This window comes from Sinocyclocheilus anshuiensis, unplaced genomic scaffold, assembly GCF_001515605.1.
Source record: "Sinocyclocheilus anshuiensis isolate Anshui unplaced genomic scaffold, SAMN03320099.WGS_v1.1 scaffold431, whole genome shotgun sequence".
In the NCBI taxonomy this organism is placed as follows: domain Eukaryota; kingdom Metazoa; phylum Chordata; class Actinopteri; order Cypriniformes; family Cyprinidae; genus Sinocyclocheilus; species Sinocyclocheilus anshuiensis.
Window position 1 is genome coordinate 1,000,836 of NW_015551065.1, and position 14,916 is coordinate 1,015,751.

The following is a 14,916-nucleotide window of genomic DNA, read 5'->3' on the forward strand; positions in this document are numbered from 1 at the left end:
CACCGATACCGATACTGAGCTCCTGTACTCGTACTCGTACTCGTTAAAATGCCCCGATACCAAATGCCGATACCAGACAGCATGTGACAAGTGCCATTTTCAGACAAAGAAACACCCACAACAGACAGCAGAATGGAGTTTATAGTTAATGGAACTTTAAAATATCACTGTTAGGAGATTTATAGCGAGTGGTTCCATGCATTTTTACAGCAATTCGCGTGATTGCAGTACTAAGCCGCTGCAATGGAGCAGCTCTAATGCTATTAAATTAAAGATGATGTAGGCTACCATAGAGAGAAAAAATATATACATACACCTTGCTACGTGTACTGCGTTAGGCTAACCGAGACTTGTCATTTGCACTTATATATTGTTGCTCTTTTGTTAGTTTTGACTGCTTTTATTGTCCTCGCTTTGGATAAAAGTGTCTGCTAAATGACTAAATGTAAATGTAAATGTTGTCTCTGTTGTTCATTTGAGTTCTCTGTAACAGTATGGCTTATAAATTTACAGAGCATTTTTATTTTTATTTTTTTCTCTTTCATGTGATATTTTGTGTAACACTTTACAATAAGGTTTTATTTGTTAACATTAGTTAATGCATTAGCTTGCATGAACTAACAATAAGCAATTTTTTATAGACTTTATTGTTAATGCTCATTCATAAAAATGAATTTGTTCATGTTTTGTTCATGTTAGTTCATTGATGTTACTTGATACAATTTTTGATTAAAAAAAAAAGGAATTAGTAAATGCTGATATTAACATTTAAGTAAGATTCATAAATAGCCTAAGTATTGTCCATTATCTGTTCATGTCAACTAACATGGTTAACTAATGTTAAAGTGCCCCTATTATGCCATTTTTAAGGTTGCTAATATTGTTTTATGAGTCTCCTAAAACAGGTTTACATGCATGCAAGGTCAACAAGCACGTTAGTTTTCTCAAAAAATAGATTTAATTTGACCTAATTTCTAAATGATTCGTAAACGACTCGTGCGAAGCAGTTCAAAGAATCAGTCTCTCTAAACCCCTCCTTTCCGTGAGCCCTCACTGCTGTGATTGGTCAGATGGCGCAGTCCTTTGTGATTGGTTCAGAGCCGTAGAGAGATTGTCTCTGGATTGGTCTACCAAGTACAGCGCGTGTCGGAAACGAAACGCCCATTGCCATGACGGAATGACAGCCCTGGAGACTTGTCAATACATAGAAAAGATGGTATCGATTGTACCTTACCAATTCGAGCCAGAGTCTGATGATGAAACGGTTGAACTGGCTGATCGACAAGAGACTGATTCGCAAGCACGACTGGAGCAGGACGTTTCTCAGTGGTAAGTGTCAAGTCTTCTCGACATGATGTTAACCACAAGGAAATTTTACTGTTTGTGGGCGGGCAAGTTGGCGACGTAGAACTTGGGCAGACATTATGCAAATGTGTTACTTCGTGACATAGAGCCGTAACAGAATACGATTCGAATTCCTGACGACTCGTTTAGGCTATTGCGAGCCGACTCTTTTTTTTGACAGACAATGGGCCTCATTCATGAAACATTCGTAAATATAGGAGTAAATTCTGAGTAATTTGCACGTAAAAATGCAGTAACCAGCAATATTAACTTCTCTGTTGTTGTTCAGTTGTTGTACAAGTAGGATGATTGGTCGGTGTAGTATTTGTCCCGCCCCTCCTCCACTGATTGGACGGCTGGGTAAAAAGTGACAGTGACAAGTGCTGCGGTTTACCCAAAGCTAAACAGTTTATCAACTCTCAGCTACAAGACGAAAAAAAAAAAGAGGGAGCAAACGAAATTGTCAAATATTATAATGGCAGTGCATCAAATTCAGTGTCATCAGTTTGCCAAAATGAACACAGAAGAACGTCAAAATACGAGCATTTTCATGAATTCGAAAGTTTACGTCAGAACGGCTTTACGAGCGATTTACACAAAAATTCGTTCTGCTTGTGTTTCATGAATGAGGCCCATTAACTTTATTTATCGTGCACTGTTGGCTTCACAACTTTGCAGATAGTTTATGTTCACATACAGACGCACTGCATGAAAGGTAATATTTGAAAAGGCATAATAGGGGCACTTTAACAAATTAAACCTTATTGTAAAGTGTTACCAATTTTTGTACTTTTGATTTTTTTTTTTTTTACTTTGTGCTGGTGTTTAATGAGTGGGTGATAATTTTTATAAAAACTTACAAAAGCTACATGTGTAATAAAAGACATATGCTATAAAAAGAGTTGCTCCATCAAAGAAAATTTTCAGTTGATAAGAGTATGCAAAATATAATCAAGCTCTATGGCTGTAAATTTTACAGACCAGCAGATGGCACAAATGATGCAAAGAGTGTTCTTGAGATAAACCACAAATTAGTGGTGTATTATGTTATGGTGTTATGGTATGGTATGGTATTGTGTTATGGTAAATTATAGTGCACAATGGGAACTGAGGCCTGTTCAGTGTCATCAAATTAGTTTTCTCCATATTTCATGTTAGGTGCAGTTACCATGCTTGTATAGTACAAAATCAAAATATAAAGTTTCTGCTAACTTAATTACTTCAAATAATTGATTACATCAAATTTTCTGCAATAGTTCTGTTAACTTATTAGGGTTTACAATTAAGGTTAGCTTAGTTCACACAAAAATGAAAATTCTGACATTTTGATTACTCACTCTCTAAACCCCTAAGGCTTTTGTACGTCTTCGAAACACAAGTAAAGATTTTCATGTTTTAATGAAACATGAGTGATTTCTGCTTCTCCTTTTTGAAAGGAGAAACTGTGATGCTTCAAAAAGTTCATAAAATATAATTGTAAATCACATGAATTGACTGGTTAAATCCAGAGTCTTGAAGAGACACAATCTCTATGAACAGATATGATGTCAATATGATAACAGATTATATTATATTATATTTATTTATTTTCAGCACATATACATAGAACATATCAAAAGTAATTAAAATCAATTAGTAAATGGAAGCTGAAACATCCTTGCTTGGCGTGCCAATGAGGTTTGTGCTTGTACATCAAGCAAGTATGATTGAGCTTACATGTAACTGATGAATTTTCATTTTTGGGTGAACTAACCCTTTAAAGTCTATATTTTGATTATGCAGTGTCAGTACCAATCAAGACCAACCTGACTGTAAATGAAGTAGGTACCCTCAGTCTCCACTGTTACAGTATCAGCTGACACCTGAAGCCCCTCCCCTCTGCTCTGCCCTACGGCCCAAGACAGAACAGTGGTGTCATGATCATCTGAGAAAAACACAGAGTACAAATGAGAGACAAAAAACATCTGTCTGTCTGTTTGTCTGTCTGTCTATATACAGTTGCAATCAAATTTATTCAAACCCCTTGACTTCCCAGACACTCTGCTGCCATGAACAAAATTTGATGAAAAACTTTAAACCACAGCATCTAGCTATTATAGAAAGTTTATTAATATACATCTATCTTTCTATCTATCTATCTATCTATCTATCTATCTACCTATCTATCTATGTCTATAATCACGTTTGGAAAGGTTTGAGGGTGCGTTTCATTTCTGGTCAAACTATTCCCTTTATCGTTAGACATTGTGTGTGTTACACTCACTGTATGTCTGCGAGGACACAGGAACAAGATGGAGAAATGTGTGCTGCTCTGCTAAAAGAAAGAACAATTTACATGAGATATGTTTAAAAAAATGTGTGTTTGTGTGTAAGACAGACAATGAAAGAAGTTTCTCACTTTCACGTCTCTTTCTCTGTTTCCTTTGTTTTGACACATCTCTCTTGTCTCGGCCCTCTGCATGTGTCCGTCTCTCAGGGAATCTGTGATAACAGCTTACCTTATAACAAGATGTAGCCTATGGGAAATTAGACATCATCACACACTAAAGCTCACCGATTTTGCTTTGGACATCAGCAGGCAACCCAACATAGCTGTTACTTTGTACTAAAGTAAAACAAAATTGTCAAAAATATCACACTGTACAACCAAAAGTGTGTAGACAACACCCCATTCTAATAAAGAGTTCATTAATGGGTTTGGCAATGCCAGTAATTCCTGTGAAAACACTGTCATCCGGAAATAGAACCCTGCTGGACTCTTCCCAAGCTATTGCAACAGAGCAAAAAATACAATTCTGGGTCATTGTCTTCAGAGACATTACTGGAAAAGCCCAACCCATTTGACGGAGGCTGTGCACATACCTTTGTCAAACTACCATGAACTGCACAGGCCCTACAATATGCCAAATTACTTACTTGAGATCTTACAGTCTTAATAATTTGGTTATTTGGTTGCATACTTTTGACAGACAATAATCACTACACAAAACATTTTTGTCAGCACAAACATTCTCCTAATGAAGCTGTATTTAATCTTGTTTGGGTCATCGTATTTGCGTTGCACAGTTTTCTTCATTGTTATCCCGTCCCTGTTAAAACTGATATATTTAATATCCCACTTGCCATACATGATTAGGGTTAGTTGAATTTTATTACTTGCATTTAGCATTATTTACTTGACCTGAAAGTCATGATTTTGATGATTAGAGGTTTGATCCCAAGCTGATGAAGTGTCTTTCACATGTTGCTGCAGAAAACACATCAAGAACAAGCTAAATTCACTTTAACAGTGTCCGATGAATGACTACCAGGGAGGATATTGAGAAAATTACAACTTAAACTTTTGAATAAAATGCTATTGCTTGAACACTAAAGTTGATTGGTAAGCATAGTCCGTTCTGACTAACTATTTGGTTCATGCATTGTGAGCCGAAGGCAGTCACCAGTTCTCCACAGATGAGGAAGTGAAATCAGTTGCACAATTAATGCCATAGTACCATGGTACCACTCTTATTATTATTACTATTTTTAATTTTACCATGGTATAACCATTCATATACCATAGTGATGGTACTTCAAGGTGCTTTAAAAATACTATGGTGTACATAACAATGGTAATACCACTGTACTTTGATATATACCAAAGCACTGAATAATTATCATATTTAGGCTATATTTAGATTATACTCTCCAGAGAATACTTTAGAATAATCAGGATAGAAGTGCAGAAAACAGGGCATTAGTAGAATTGGTTGGTGAAGCAACAGACGAATAACGTTAATCAGTAAAAACAGAACAAAAGCACTCACCTACCCCGTAGCACACGGCGGAATCACAGCATATCCCACCTTCCTTCACCGCTGTATCCAGAGGCCTGAACCGCCGCGTTATTTCAGCCATTTCAGACCTGAGCATCCAAATGTAGGTCCACTGCATATACATCACACCCACACAGGTGCAGGCGACAGTACATACAAGAAACCGCTTCAGCGCTTCCACCTTCACCTTCCAAGCAGAAGCAGGAATGTTGTGATTGTTCATTATAGCCTGAACGTTGATATGATGGGACAGAATAGTTTAGAATGCGGAAAATAGCGGTAATATTTCCGTTCTCAATTTTGATCAGTTAACTTTCGGTTTCACAACTTTCATCAGAAAGAGGAGGGAGTGGAAAAGAAAAAATATTCGGTCAACACGTGGTCGTCCCATTCCCTAATGGAAATGCTGTATTAAGTTCTAACCAATAAAAATCCCAAACGAGATTCCAGTGAATATACAGGGATTCTGAGAAAATAATGAAGTTAAATCAGCTGTAATATAGGGAGTTTGTAAATCCTTAATTAATCCGCATGTTGAAAAAAAATTGAGCACTTTATTTTACAGTTCTTTTCCGCATGTAGCCTACGTACTTATTATAATAATTGCAATAAATAACCTAACGTAGCCTACCCCTAAACCTAACCTAGCCCATGTAGTTATTACTACTTTTTTAGGTAAGCATACTGTAAGTACACATAAGTGCATTTACTGTAAAATAAAGTGAAACCAAATGTTTCTATTCATGTAATATACTTTAAAACAGGTAAACACAATTGTACTGCATAATTTATGCACCATTACCATGGTAAGGGTTAGTAATGCTATAGGTACAAACAAAATTGTAAAAAGGTAGCCTAGAAGTATACAAAAAAAGAAATGGGTTCAGTTTTATTTTATTATTTACTGTTTCTTTTTACCTGTTTGATCAAGCAGATTCAAATTCATACAGACAATAATGAATGCCAATACAGTAAACATGTATTTCCATTCATATACATTTCATCTGCAAATGACTAAGCAGAACTGAACTTTGGTCAGGTCCTGAGAGTCTTTTCTTTTTTAAGATTGATAAGCCAAGCATCACACACTTGAAATGTTATACCAATTGTCTGGCATTAACGCTAAACACTAAAACATTTGCAACCATGAAAAGCAATTACAATTACATATAAAACTGCATTAAGACCTAACAACAGTAGATATTAAGAGGGAAACAAATCGTAGAATCATAGGCCAACATGGCGCAAACTGCAGAAACTAGTAAAAAAGTGACATCGTATCGTCATTGCTCCCGAGGATCCTATCAGATGTCCCAGAATTCACTGCGGCACACACATTATCGGCCATCAAGAGCGATCTATGGGCTGTTCCCGAAACAAACGCCATCATGGGGTTCCCTCCTGGAGCAAGGTCATGAAACTGCTCATATTCTGTAAATGAGCACTGTAGAAGAAGAAGAAAAAAAATCACAAAATATAATTTCAGATTAAACCAAAAGATTTCTTCTTTTCATCAATTAAATGCTACCAGAAGAGTCGGTGAGGGAGCAGCTTCATAAGGCATTGTCATGGTCACATCAGGACTGTCCATTAGCATAGCACTGAAGCTCACACCAGCTGCAGGACCGAGAAGCTGCTCATCTCCACCCTCAGGTGAGCCGCTGCTGTCCTCTGGCCTGGGCACAGCTGTGGCACCCCACCATTTGTCCCCCTTCAGCCTGCAATATTGCAAAATAGACTCATTTGATACATATTTGTTCATTCGTAACATGCCTTTCCTCCCACAATCCTTCTCTCTCTCACTCATTTATATGGCGCTGTTTCATCCTGAGTTCTCCTATATGTTGCAGAACGCTTGGTGTGTGTTTCTGTAGTCTGTGATATCTTCTCATTCTACTCATCAGCTGTGAAGGATGCGGCAGATTCTCATGAGTCAGGCTGCTCACTCTTTTATGTCTGCTCACCTGAAAAAATGAGTTGACTGATGTGACAGTACCATAACAAAGTGTTGGAAATACAATTCTAGAGTACTCTAAGACAGTGAATCTCAACCTTTTGGCGTACCGGACCCCAGTCCAATTCAGAACCATCCTCAAGGACCCCCAGAACAAAATTGACTCGTATCATTTGTGTCTTTGTGAGGACCAAATGCAGTCAAGTATAATTCAAGTTAGCTGACTTGTCCAGTATTTGGCCATATCATCAGCTTTATTGGATTTTTCTTTCATGCGAACATGTCATGTCAAAATATACAACATTTATACAAAAATTCATACTTTATACGGACCCCCTGGCCTTATGTCAAGGACCACTAGGGGTCCACGGACCCCTGGTTGAGAAACACTGCTCTAAGATACTAGTTAGTAGTGTAATATATTACATGACACATTTTAGGTAATATAATCGGACTCCTTTTTGATCACTTAGATACCTTTCAATTATAATTGTTTTTAAATAACTTTTGATGTTTATCATTTGAAGAGGATAGCCTAATACTGATATAAAAATACAAAGAGAATGAAAAAAATTCCATTCGTTGTTAGCGACAGTATGAAGTGCATTAAACATTTCATTACTTCAGAGTTTTCCAATCTAGGGTTCATCAAGGAACTGAAGGGGAATGTGAGTTTATGAAGAGCTAATAATGAAACCATAAAAATGATCAATTAAAATAAATGAATAATTTTAAAATAAAACAATAACACAAATAAAACACTTGAATCATATGCAAATGTGTTGTTCAATTGTTTACTTTTTATATTGCTATAAAAACTAAACTTTATTTTATTGTTTCGGCTGACAAAAATGTTTTGAAATCACTGCATTTCATATTAATATGAAATGATGTGAATGTGTGTATTTTAACGTGTTCAATAGACAAAAGTATTTCTAAGACTCAGTTAGGGCTGGACGATATGGCCAAAATTTAGATCACGATATATTTCTTAATTTCGGTCGATACGATATAATTCCGATATCGATATGAACACTATTAAAAAAGCCTCATAAAAACGGCCAAGAACGGCCACAACAGATGTCTGTACCTACAAACTTATGAAAAATTAATTTGCCAACTCTATGAAACCTACTCCTACAAAACTATATAATATTTTAGGAAAAAAATGGCGCAAATAAATAAATGTTCACCTTTTATTGGTATTTAGCCTTCATACAAACAAGAAATGTGAAATCACTGTCAAATAAATCTCAGACTCTCCTTATTAATATTAATATTTTTTTACTTCAAACTATAGGCTAACATACCACTCAAAAGTTTTTGAACAGTAAGATTTTTAATGTTTTTTAAAGAATTCTCTTCTGCTCACCAAGCCTGCATTTATTTGATCCAAAATACAGCAAAAACAGTAACATTTTGAAATATTTTTACTATTTAAAATAACTGTTTTCTATGTGAATATGTGTTAAAATGTAATTTATTTCTGTGATGCGCAGCTGTATTTTCAGCATCATTACTCCAGTCTTCAGTGCGATCTATGGGCTGTTCCCGAAACAAACGCCATCATGGGGTTCCCTCCTGGAGCAAGGTCATGAAACTGCTCATATTCTGTAAATGAGCACTGTAGAAGAAGAAGAAAAAAAATCACAAAATATAATTTCAGATTAAACCAAAAGATTTCTTCTTTTCATCAATTAAATGCTACCAGAAGAGTCGGTGAGGGAGCAGCTTCATAAGGCATTGTCATGGTCACATCAGGACTGTCCATTAGCATAGCACTGAAGCTCACACCAGCTGCAGGACCGAGAAGCTGCTCATCTCCACCCTCAGGTGAGCCGCTGCTGTCCTCTGGCCTGGGCACAGCTGTGGCACCCCACCATTTGTCCCCCTTCAGCCTGCAATATTGCAAAATAGACTCATTTGATACATATTTGTTCATTCGTAACATGCCTTTCCTCCCACAATCCTTCTCTCTCTCACTCATTTATATGGCGCTGTTTCATCCTGAGTTCTCCTATATGTTGCAGAACGCTTGGTGTGTGTTTCTGTAGTCTGTGATATCTTCTCATTCTACTCATCAGCTGTGAAGGATGCGGCAGATTCTCATGAGTCAGGCTGCTCACTCTTTTATGTCTGCTCACCTGAAAAAATGAGTTGACTGATGTGACAGTACCATAACAAAGTGTTGGAAATACAATTCTAGAGTACTCTAAGACAGTGAATCTCAACCTTTTGGCGTACCGGACCCCAGTCCAATTCAGAACCATCCTCAAGGACCCCCAGAACAAAATTGACTCGTATCATTTGTGTCTTTGTGAGGACCAAATGCAGTCAAGTATAATTCAAGTTAGCTGACTTGTCCAGTATTTGGCCATATCATCAGCTTTATTGGATTTTTCTTTCATGCGAACATGTCATGTCAAAATATACAACATTTATACAAAAATTCATACTTTATACGGACCCCCTGGCCTTATGTCAAGGACCACTAGGGGTCCACGGACCCCTGGTTGAGAAACACTGCTCTAAGATACTAGTTAGTAGTGTAATATATTACATGACACATTTTAGGTAATATAATCGGACTCCTTTTTGATCACTTAGATACCTTTCAATTATAATTGTTTTTAAATAACTTTTGATGTTTATCATTTGAAGAGGATAGCCTAATACTGATATAAAAATACAAAGAGAATGAAAAAAATTCCATTCGTTGTTAGCGACAGTATGAAGTGCATTAAACATTTCATTACTTCAGAGTTTTCCAATCTAGGGTTCATCAAGGAACTGAAGGGGTTTGTGAGTTTATGAAGAGCTAATAATGAAACCATAAAAATGATCAATTAAAATAAATGAATAATTTTAAAATAAAACAATAACACAAATAAAACACTTGAATCATATGCAAATGTGTTGTTCAATTGTTTACTTTTTATATTGCTATAAAAACTAAACTTTATTTTATTGTTTCGGCTGACAAAAATGTTTTGAAATCACTGCATTTCATATTAATATGAAATGATGTGAATGTGTGTATTTTAACGTGTTCAATAGACAAAAGTATTTCTAAGACTCAGTTAGGGCTGGACGATATGGCCAAAATTTAGATCACGATATATTTCTTAATTTCGGTCGATACGATATAATTCCGATATCGATATGAACACTATTAAAAAAGCCTCATAAAAACGGCCAAGAACGGCCACAACAGATGTCTGTACCTACAAACTTATGAAAAATTAATTTGCCAACTCTATGAAACCTACATATCGCGATACATATTGATATTGAATTATTGTCCAGCCCTAGACTCAGTATTACATTGTTAAATGACTGAGTGAAAATTCAAATAATAATTAATGAATGTGTTTGAACTATGAGTTAATTAGAGATGCAATGTTGCAATGTTGAGAAAACACTCTTTAAATGTGAAATTATTTCTGTAAATCCGGTGGTCAAATTGTGTGTGGTCACCTGACTAAAGGCAGGCCTGTGTGTGCAATTCCACAAATCTAGACTTCTGAATGCATATCACATGTATTTAAGTAAATTAATCATAAATTAAAAAAAATAAAAAAGTCTACATTTAGTTACTCACCATCCCAACAGGTGAACTGGAGTACAGGGCTGAAGCAAGAAAGGGTTCATATGTGAACAAGTCCTCGCTGCCAACAAACATACAAACACAGTCAGCTTCAGAGTGTCCTGAAGTACTTTCAAAATCATTTGCATAGGGACATGGCTATTAAATTAACAATTTTACCATGATATTGGCACAGCTGTCTTCCAGAAAGTCTCGCCATATTGTGGCTGCACAGGTAACACAGTCTCCTCATTGAAACGAGTCACTTCCTTTGATCGCCTGTAGATGGCACAACAACATTACTATACCCATAAATGACAGTAGACCATAGAGAAACATATGAAAATAGAAAACATGCTTTAATTTTGAACATACTGACAGAAACTCTTACTTTGCGAAAGGCGGAAACAGGTCAAAATCATCCGTTTCAGTTTGTGATGACAGATAGTTCGTGGTCCACATTTCTTTTAGCCATATAGCTAAGCAGTTAGTTCAACTTATATTTACTTGTTTGTTATATATTGGCAATATTTTAAGACTAAAATAGGTTAGCTCATATATTAACAAGAGACTTAGTATATTTAGACATAAAATGGTTTGAAAATGTTATGTATAAATGTACAATAACAGAATTTTAAAAGCGCTTTACACTGTTAGATTTTTGAGAAGTTTTCGCGCCACTGGCATGACTGCGCGTGAAAGTGTAGAAACAGCATTCGGTGGTCTCTCTCTCTCTCTCTCTCTATATATATATATATATAATTCGGTGTTTGTTGTTATTGTTATTATTTTACTGAAATTCAGTAAAAATTCAAATACATTTCAGTGTATACGTGAGGCCTTTTTTCACCCAAATTACGAAATAAATTAAACGATCTTTTTAACTGTTTTACTATAGTAACTATTTTGTTAATAAAATCATCATGAGCAAAATATGTATTTATTTATTTATTTGGAAAGAAAGAAAGAAAGAAAGAAAGAAAGAAAGCAAGCAAGCAAGCAAGCTGTAGCGGACGAACAGGACTTTTAACTGCTCTGTAAGTCTGCTCGCGTCATGCTCTGGTCTTTGGGAAGAGTGACGGCAGGGCTCAAAACTTTCACATACCGGCGACTGTTTAATTCGCCCGTCTTCATTCAGTAAGATCTGTCAGTGTTCTGAGGAGTGTAAAATATCTTTGTTATCATTCACAATAGGGTTGGTTTTGTTTGACGAGAACGCCTCTCCTGATTTTAACGCTTTTTCTGTTTGAAGTGAGGAGATTTGGGATAGCCACAAGTTAAATGGACGCATGCGGATCACGTTTATGTATGTGAGTGTGTGACAAACAACTTTTCAGCGCAGGGAAGAAAAACGAAGAATGAACTTTCTGCTCGTTTTTGACGCGTTTGTTGTATTTGGGGTTTGTGCGTGCGAATTCCAGTGAACGGAAAAACTTCCACCCAACTTTTCCTGCTGTTGGTCGTCGTGTGATCCAGCAGGTGGGGAAACACGAGCCGCTGTTTCATCAGGGAAAAGAACACAGGAACCGGATTTAAAATAAACCCGTTTTCTTCTGAAACTCCCACTGGATTTAATTTTACGACTTGGTGACTGGAATAACCAACTATCCAGAACTAGTAAGTGGAACAAATCCCTCTACTTCAACCCCACGTAACTTGCACATTCAATCACTGCGTATAAGAACATCACGTTAGTTATAAAAACATCTTAAAGGAATGACAATGAAATTATTATCCTAAAATAGAACAAATCGTAATGGGGTCACTTCTAAGAACCAAATAAGATCCTACTAGTACACTAATAATACTTTTTTTTTTCTTTCATTTTTTCAGTTTGTTTTTAAAATTTAAATATAACCAGTAAGATTTTTTTTGGTTTATCCAGTAAGATTCCATAGAAATGAGTTCTAAATGAGCTTACGTCAGACGATCCCTTCAAGATATTTTGACAGTTGATTTGAAATCTGTTGTTACCTAATATATACAGAAACCTGTATATTTAGAAACCTTTTGTGACTGTTCATGGCCATTTTACCTAGTTGGGAACACAGCTCCGTTTTAAGCCAGTTTCACTTTGTCTAAAATGTGTAAAGGAATGTGTACATGACTCATCTTAGAATAAGATCTTTCTGGATAAGATGAAATTCCTGCAGGATTTTTCTTCTTACTCAAGCTTTTGATTAATTTTAATATCCTACAGGGGCGTTTAATAATTTTAGGGGTCATAATAGTTGAATTGTGAGCTGTTTTATAAAATATCTAGTTTGTGTTTGACAAATATATTGGAGCCATATAAGAGAATTGTCTCTGAATTATTAAGTCAGATGATATGTGGCTTCCTGAATTCAGAAATAAACCTGCTTCAGGTGTCTGGAGAACATGAGTTAGTTTGATTCATGCTTTTGCCTCCCAGCACTGCTTGATTGATTTGACAGCGTACAGATAATGGTATTCCCTTTGTGTTTTGGACATGATATCATAGTAATGCCATTGTTTTTGGACTTCCACCATAGTTATGCTATGCTTTTTGGTACATGCTATTCCTTGAAGTGCCATGTAAATAGAGTTGTAATATTCAGAAACCTGGTATCTCTGTACCATGTTACTTACCACCACAGTACTTTCTGTAAGGGAGGATTGTTTTCATGACTGTGTCCATGAAATCGCTGAGGTTACGAGAGGGAAATAATATTTTCTTATCTCAGTTCCGGTTCAGGTGTATTGATACACTTTATTTAACCTAGAATATATTTGTGTATCTCTCTCTCTCTTTTATTAACTGTGTGTAACATGTTATGTCTGGCTTGCTAGATGATCTATTTGAACTCTCAGCCTTGTCTCTGGCACTTTAATTGAAAACTGCAGCTGCTTGTTTTTAGGGACTTTATTACAGGACACGTCACACACACACACTTAATGACAGACCAACATTCCTCAGGCTCCGAAAGGTATGCTGTCTCTGTCTTTCTCATTTTAGCTGTCCATCTCTCTCCGTTTTATTCTTTCTCACAAGGCTCATGTTCAAACAGAATCTGGCCAAAAGTTAATTATATAAGTTGTTCAGTCTGTAACGTGGCATAGTTTAGTCCTTACGTACATGGTTTAGAGAAAATGTTTAGGAACAAACTTAGAGGTGCATGATTTGGGGGGAAAAAAATTAAGATGTTTTTTTTTGTTTGTTTTGTTTTTCAGATAAAGATTATGATTTTGGTTTGCTGTGCTTGTTTGTAGTCTGCACAGTTTGGCTAAATGTTGTGATTACTTAAATATGATTATATAATAATAATAATAATAAATAATAATACTCATATTATTATGATTATTATTACTGATAAATAAAATTATTAAGCAAGATAAGAAATATTATGATTGTAATAATCCACTGTGAAATAAACAAATTGAACATTTAAGAAAAACATATTTATTTTATTTTACAGTACAACTCACAATAGTACTTATAACTTTCTTAATTTCTTCATTTTCAAATGTTAAAATATCAAGCTTTCATTTTGGTGCAAAACCAGCATTTACTGCAAATCGAGTCGCTTCAAGACACTGAAAAACACTGGAACACAATATAAATGAATGTAAACACGCAGTGTTTGTTAAATTAAATCATAGCTTTTGCGATGTAATCACATTAAGCTGTTTTGTGATTTTTGCTTTTATTTTGGTTAAAGCTGCATACAGTCCATAACTTTTTTTTTTATTAAAAATGATCCAAAATACATTTTTGAGCAAGTACATAACCAGCCAGTGTTCAAAACTATCTCCTTACCTTAGCCTGATTCACGGTTAGCTTATAATAATGTTTTGTAATTTGAGTGGTACTGGTGGGAATTCGCGGGAAATTGGAGCATGCTGCTGCGTCATAACGTGTCTAAACATAAAGAATTTGTCCCGGCTAGTAGGCTATATTGCATGCAAGGATGCTGCAGGTGGCGGATCGTTTATAGCCTTTTCTGACAGTAGCTGGAATAATTAAAGGGGTGGTTCATTGCGATTTCACTTTTTTAATGTTAGTTAGTGTCTAATGTTGCTGTTTGAGCATAAACAATATCTGCAAAGTTACGAAGCTGAAAGTTCAATGCAAACGGAGATATCATCTTTTAAAATTCTGGCAGTTTAATGCCTACAAAAACGGCTGGTAGGGACTACAACGAGCTACTTCCCGGGTTCGTGACATCACAAACCCAGATAAACCCCGCCCTCAG

At 35.9% G+C, this 14,916-nt stretch overlaps 3 protein-coding genes across 4 annotated transcripts in view; 1 reads left to right on the forward strand and 2 right to left on the reverse strand.

Moving 5' to 3' along the window:
* The window catches only part of tnfsf13 (TNF superfamily member 13), an 18,843-nt gene extending 13,458 nt beyond the window's left edge, over positions 1–5,385 (reverse strand). The window contains exons 1-4 of the mRNA XM_016451935.1: positions 5,158–5,385; positions 3,743–3,842; positions 3,608–3,658; positions 3,150–3,268 (exon numbers count right to left, since the gene is read on the reverse strand). Of these exons, the coding sequence (XP_016307421.1) occupies positions 3,150–3,268; positions 3,608–3,658; positions 3,743–3,842; positions 5,158–5,385 (498 nt within the window). The remainder of the gene's footprint in view (positions 1–3,149; positions 3,269–3,607; positions 3,659–3,742; positions 3,843–5,157) is intronic.
* Positions 5,386–6,342: 957 nt separating this feature from the next.
* LOC107662087 (uncharacterized) lies at positions 6,343–11,164 on the reverse strand. Its single transcript, XM_016451967.1, has 10 exons — positions 11,094–11,164; positions 10,883–10,981; positions 10,718–10,784; positions 9,100–9,260; positions 8,825–9,014; positions 8,663–8,740; positions 6,966–7,126; positions 6,691–6,880; positions 6,437–6,606; positions 6,343–6,349 (listed from the first exon to the last, which is right to left on the reverse strand). The coding sequence occupies exons 1-10, from the start codon at positions 11,162–11,164 to the stop codon at positions 6,343–6,345; spliced, it is 1,194 nt and encodes a 397-aa protein (XP_016307453.1).
* A 608-nt stretch (positions 11,165–11,772) lies between these two features.
* Positions 11,773–14,916, forward strand: part of kif1ca (kinesin family member 1C, a) — a 69,681-nt gene continuing 66,537 nt past the window's right edge. For both annotated transcript variants that reach the window (XM_016451933.1, XM_016451934.1), the window contains exon 1: positions 11,773–12,319. The gene's annotated coding sequence lies outside the window, so the exon portion shown is untranslated. The remainder of the gene's footprint in view (positions 12,320–14,916) is intronic.

Bases quoted from the DNA above. Each gene is read 5' to 3' on its own strand.
- LOC107662087 (XM_016451967.1), bottom strand. From the start codon at position 11,164: ATGTGGACCACGAACTATCTGTCATCACAAACTGAAACGGATGATTTT. The intron at 10,982-11,093 runs GTAAGAGTTTCT...TGCCATCTACAG, and splicing joins CTGTTTCCGCCTTTCGCAAA to GCGATCAAAGGAAGTGACTC. The intron at 8,741-8,824 runs GTAGCATTTAAT...CTTCTTCTACAG, and splicing joins CTCCCTCACCGACTCTTCTG to TGCTCATTTACAGAATATGA.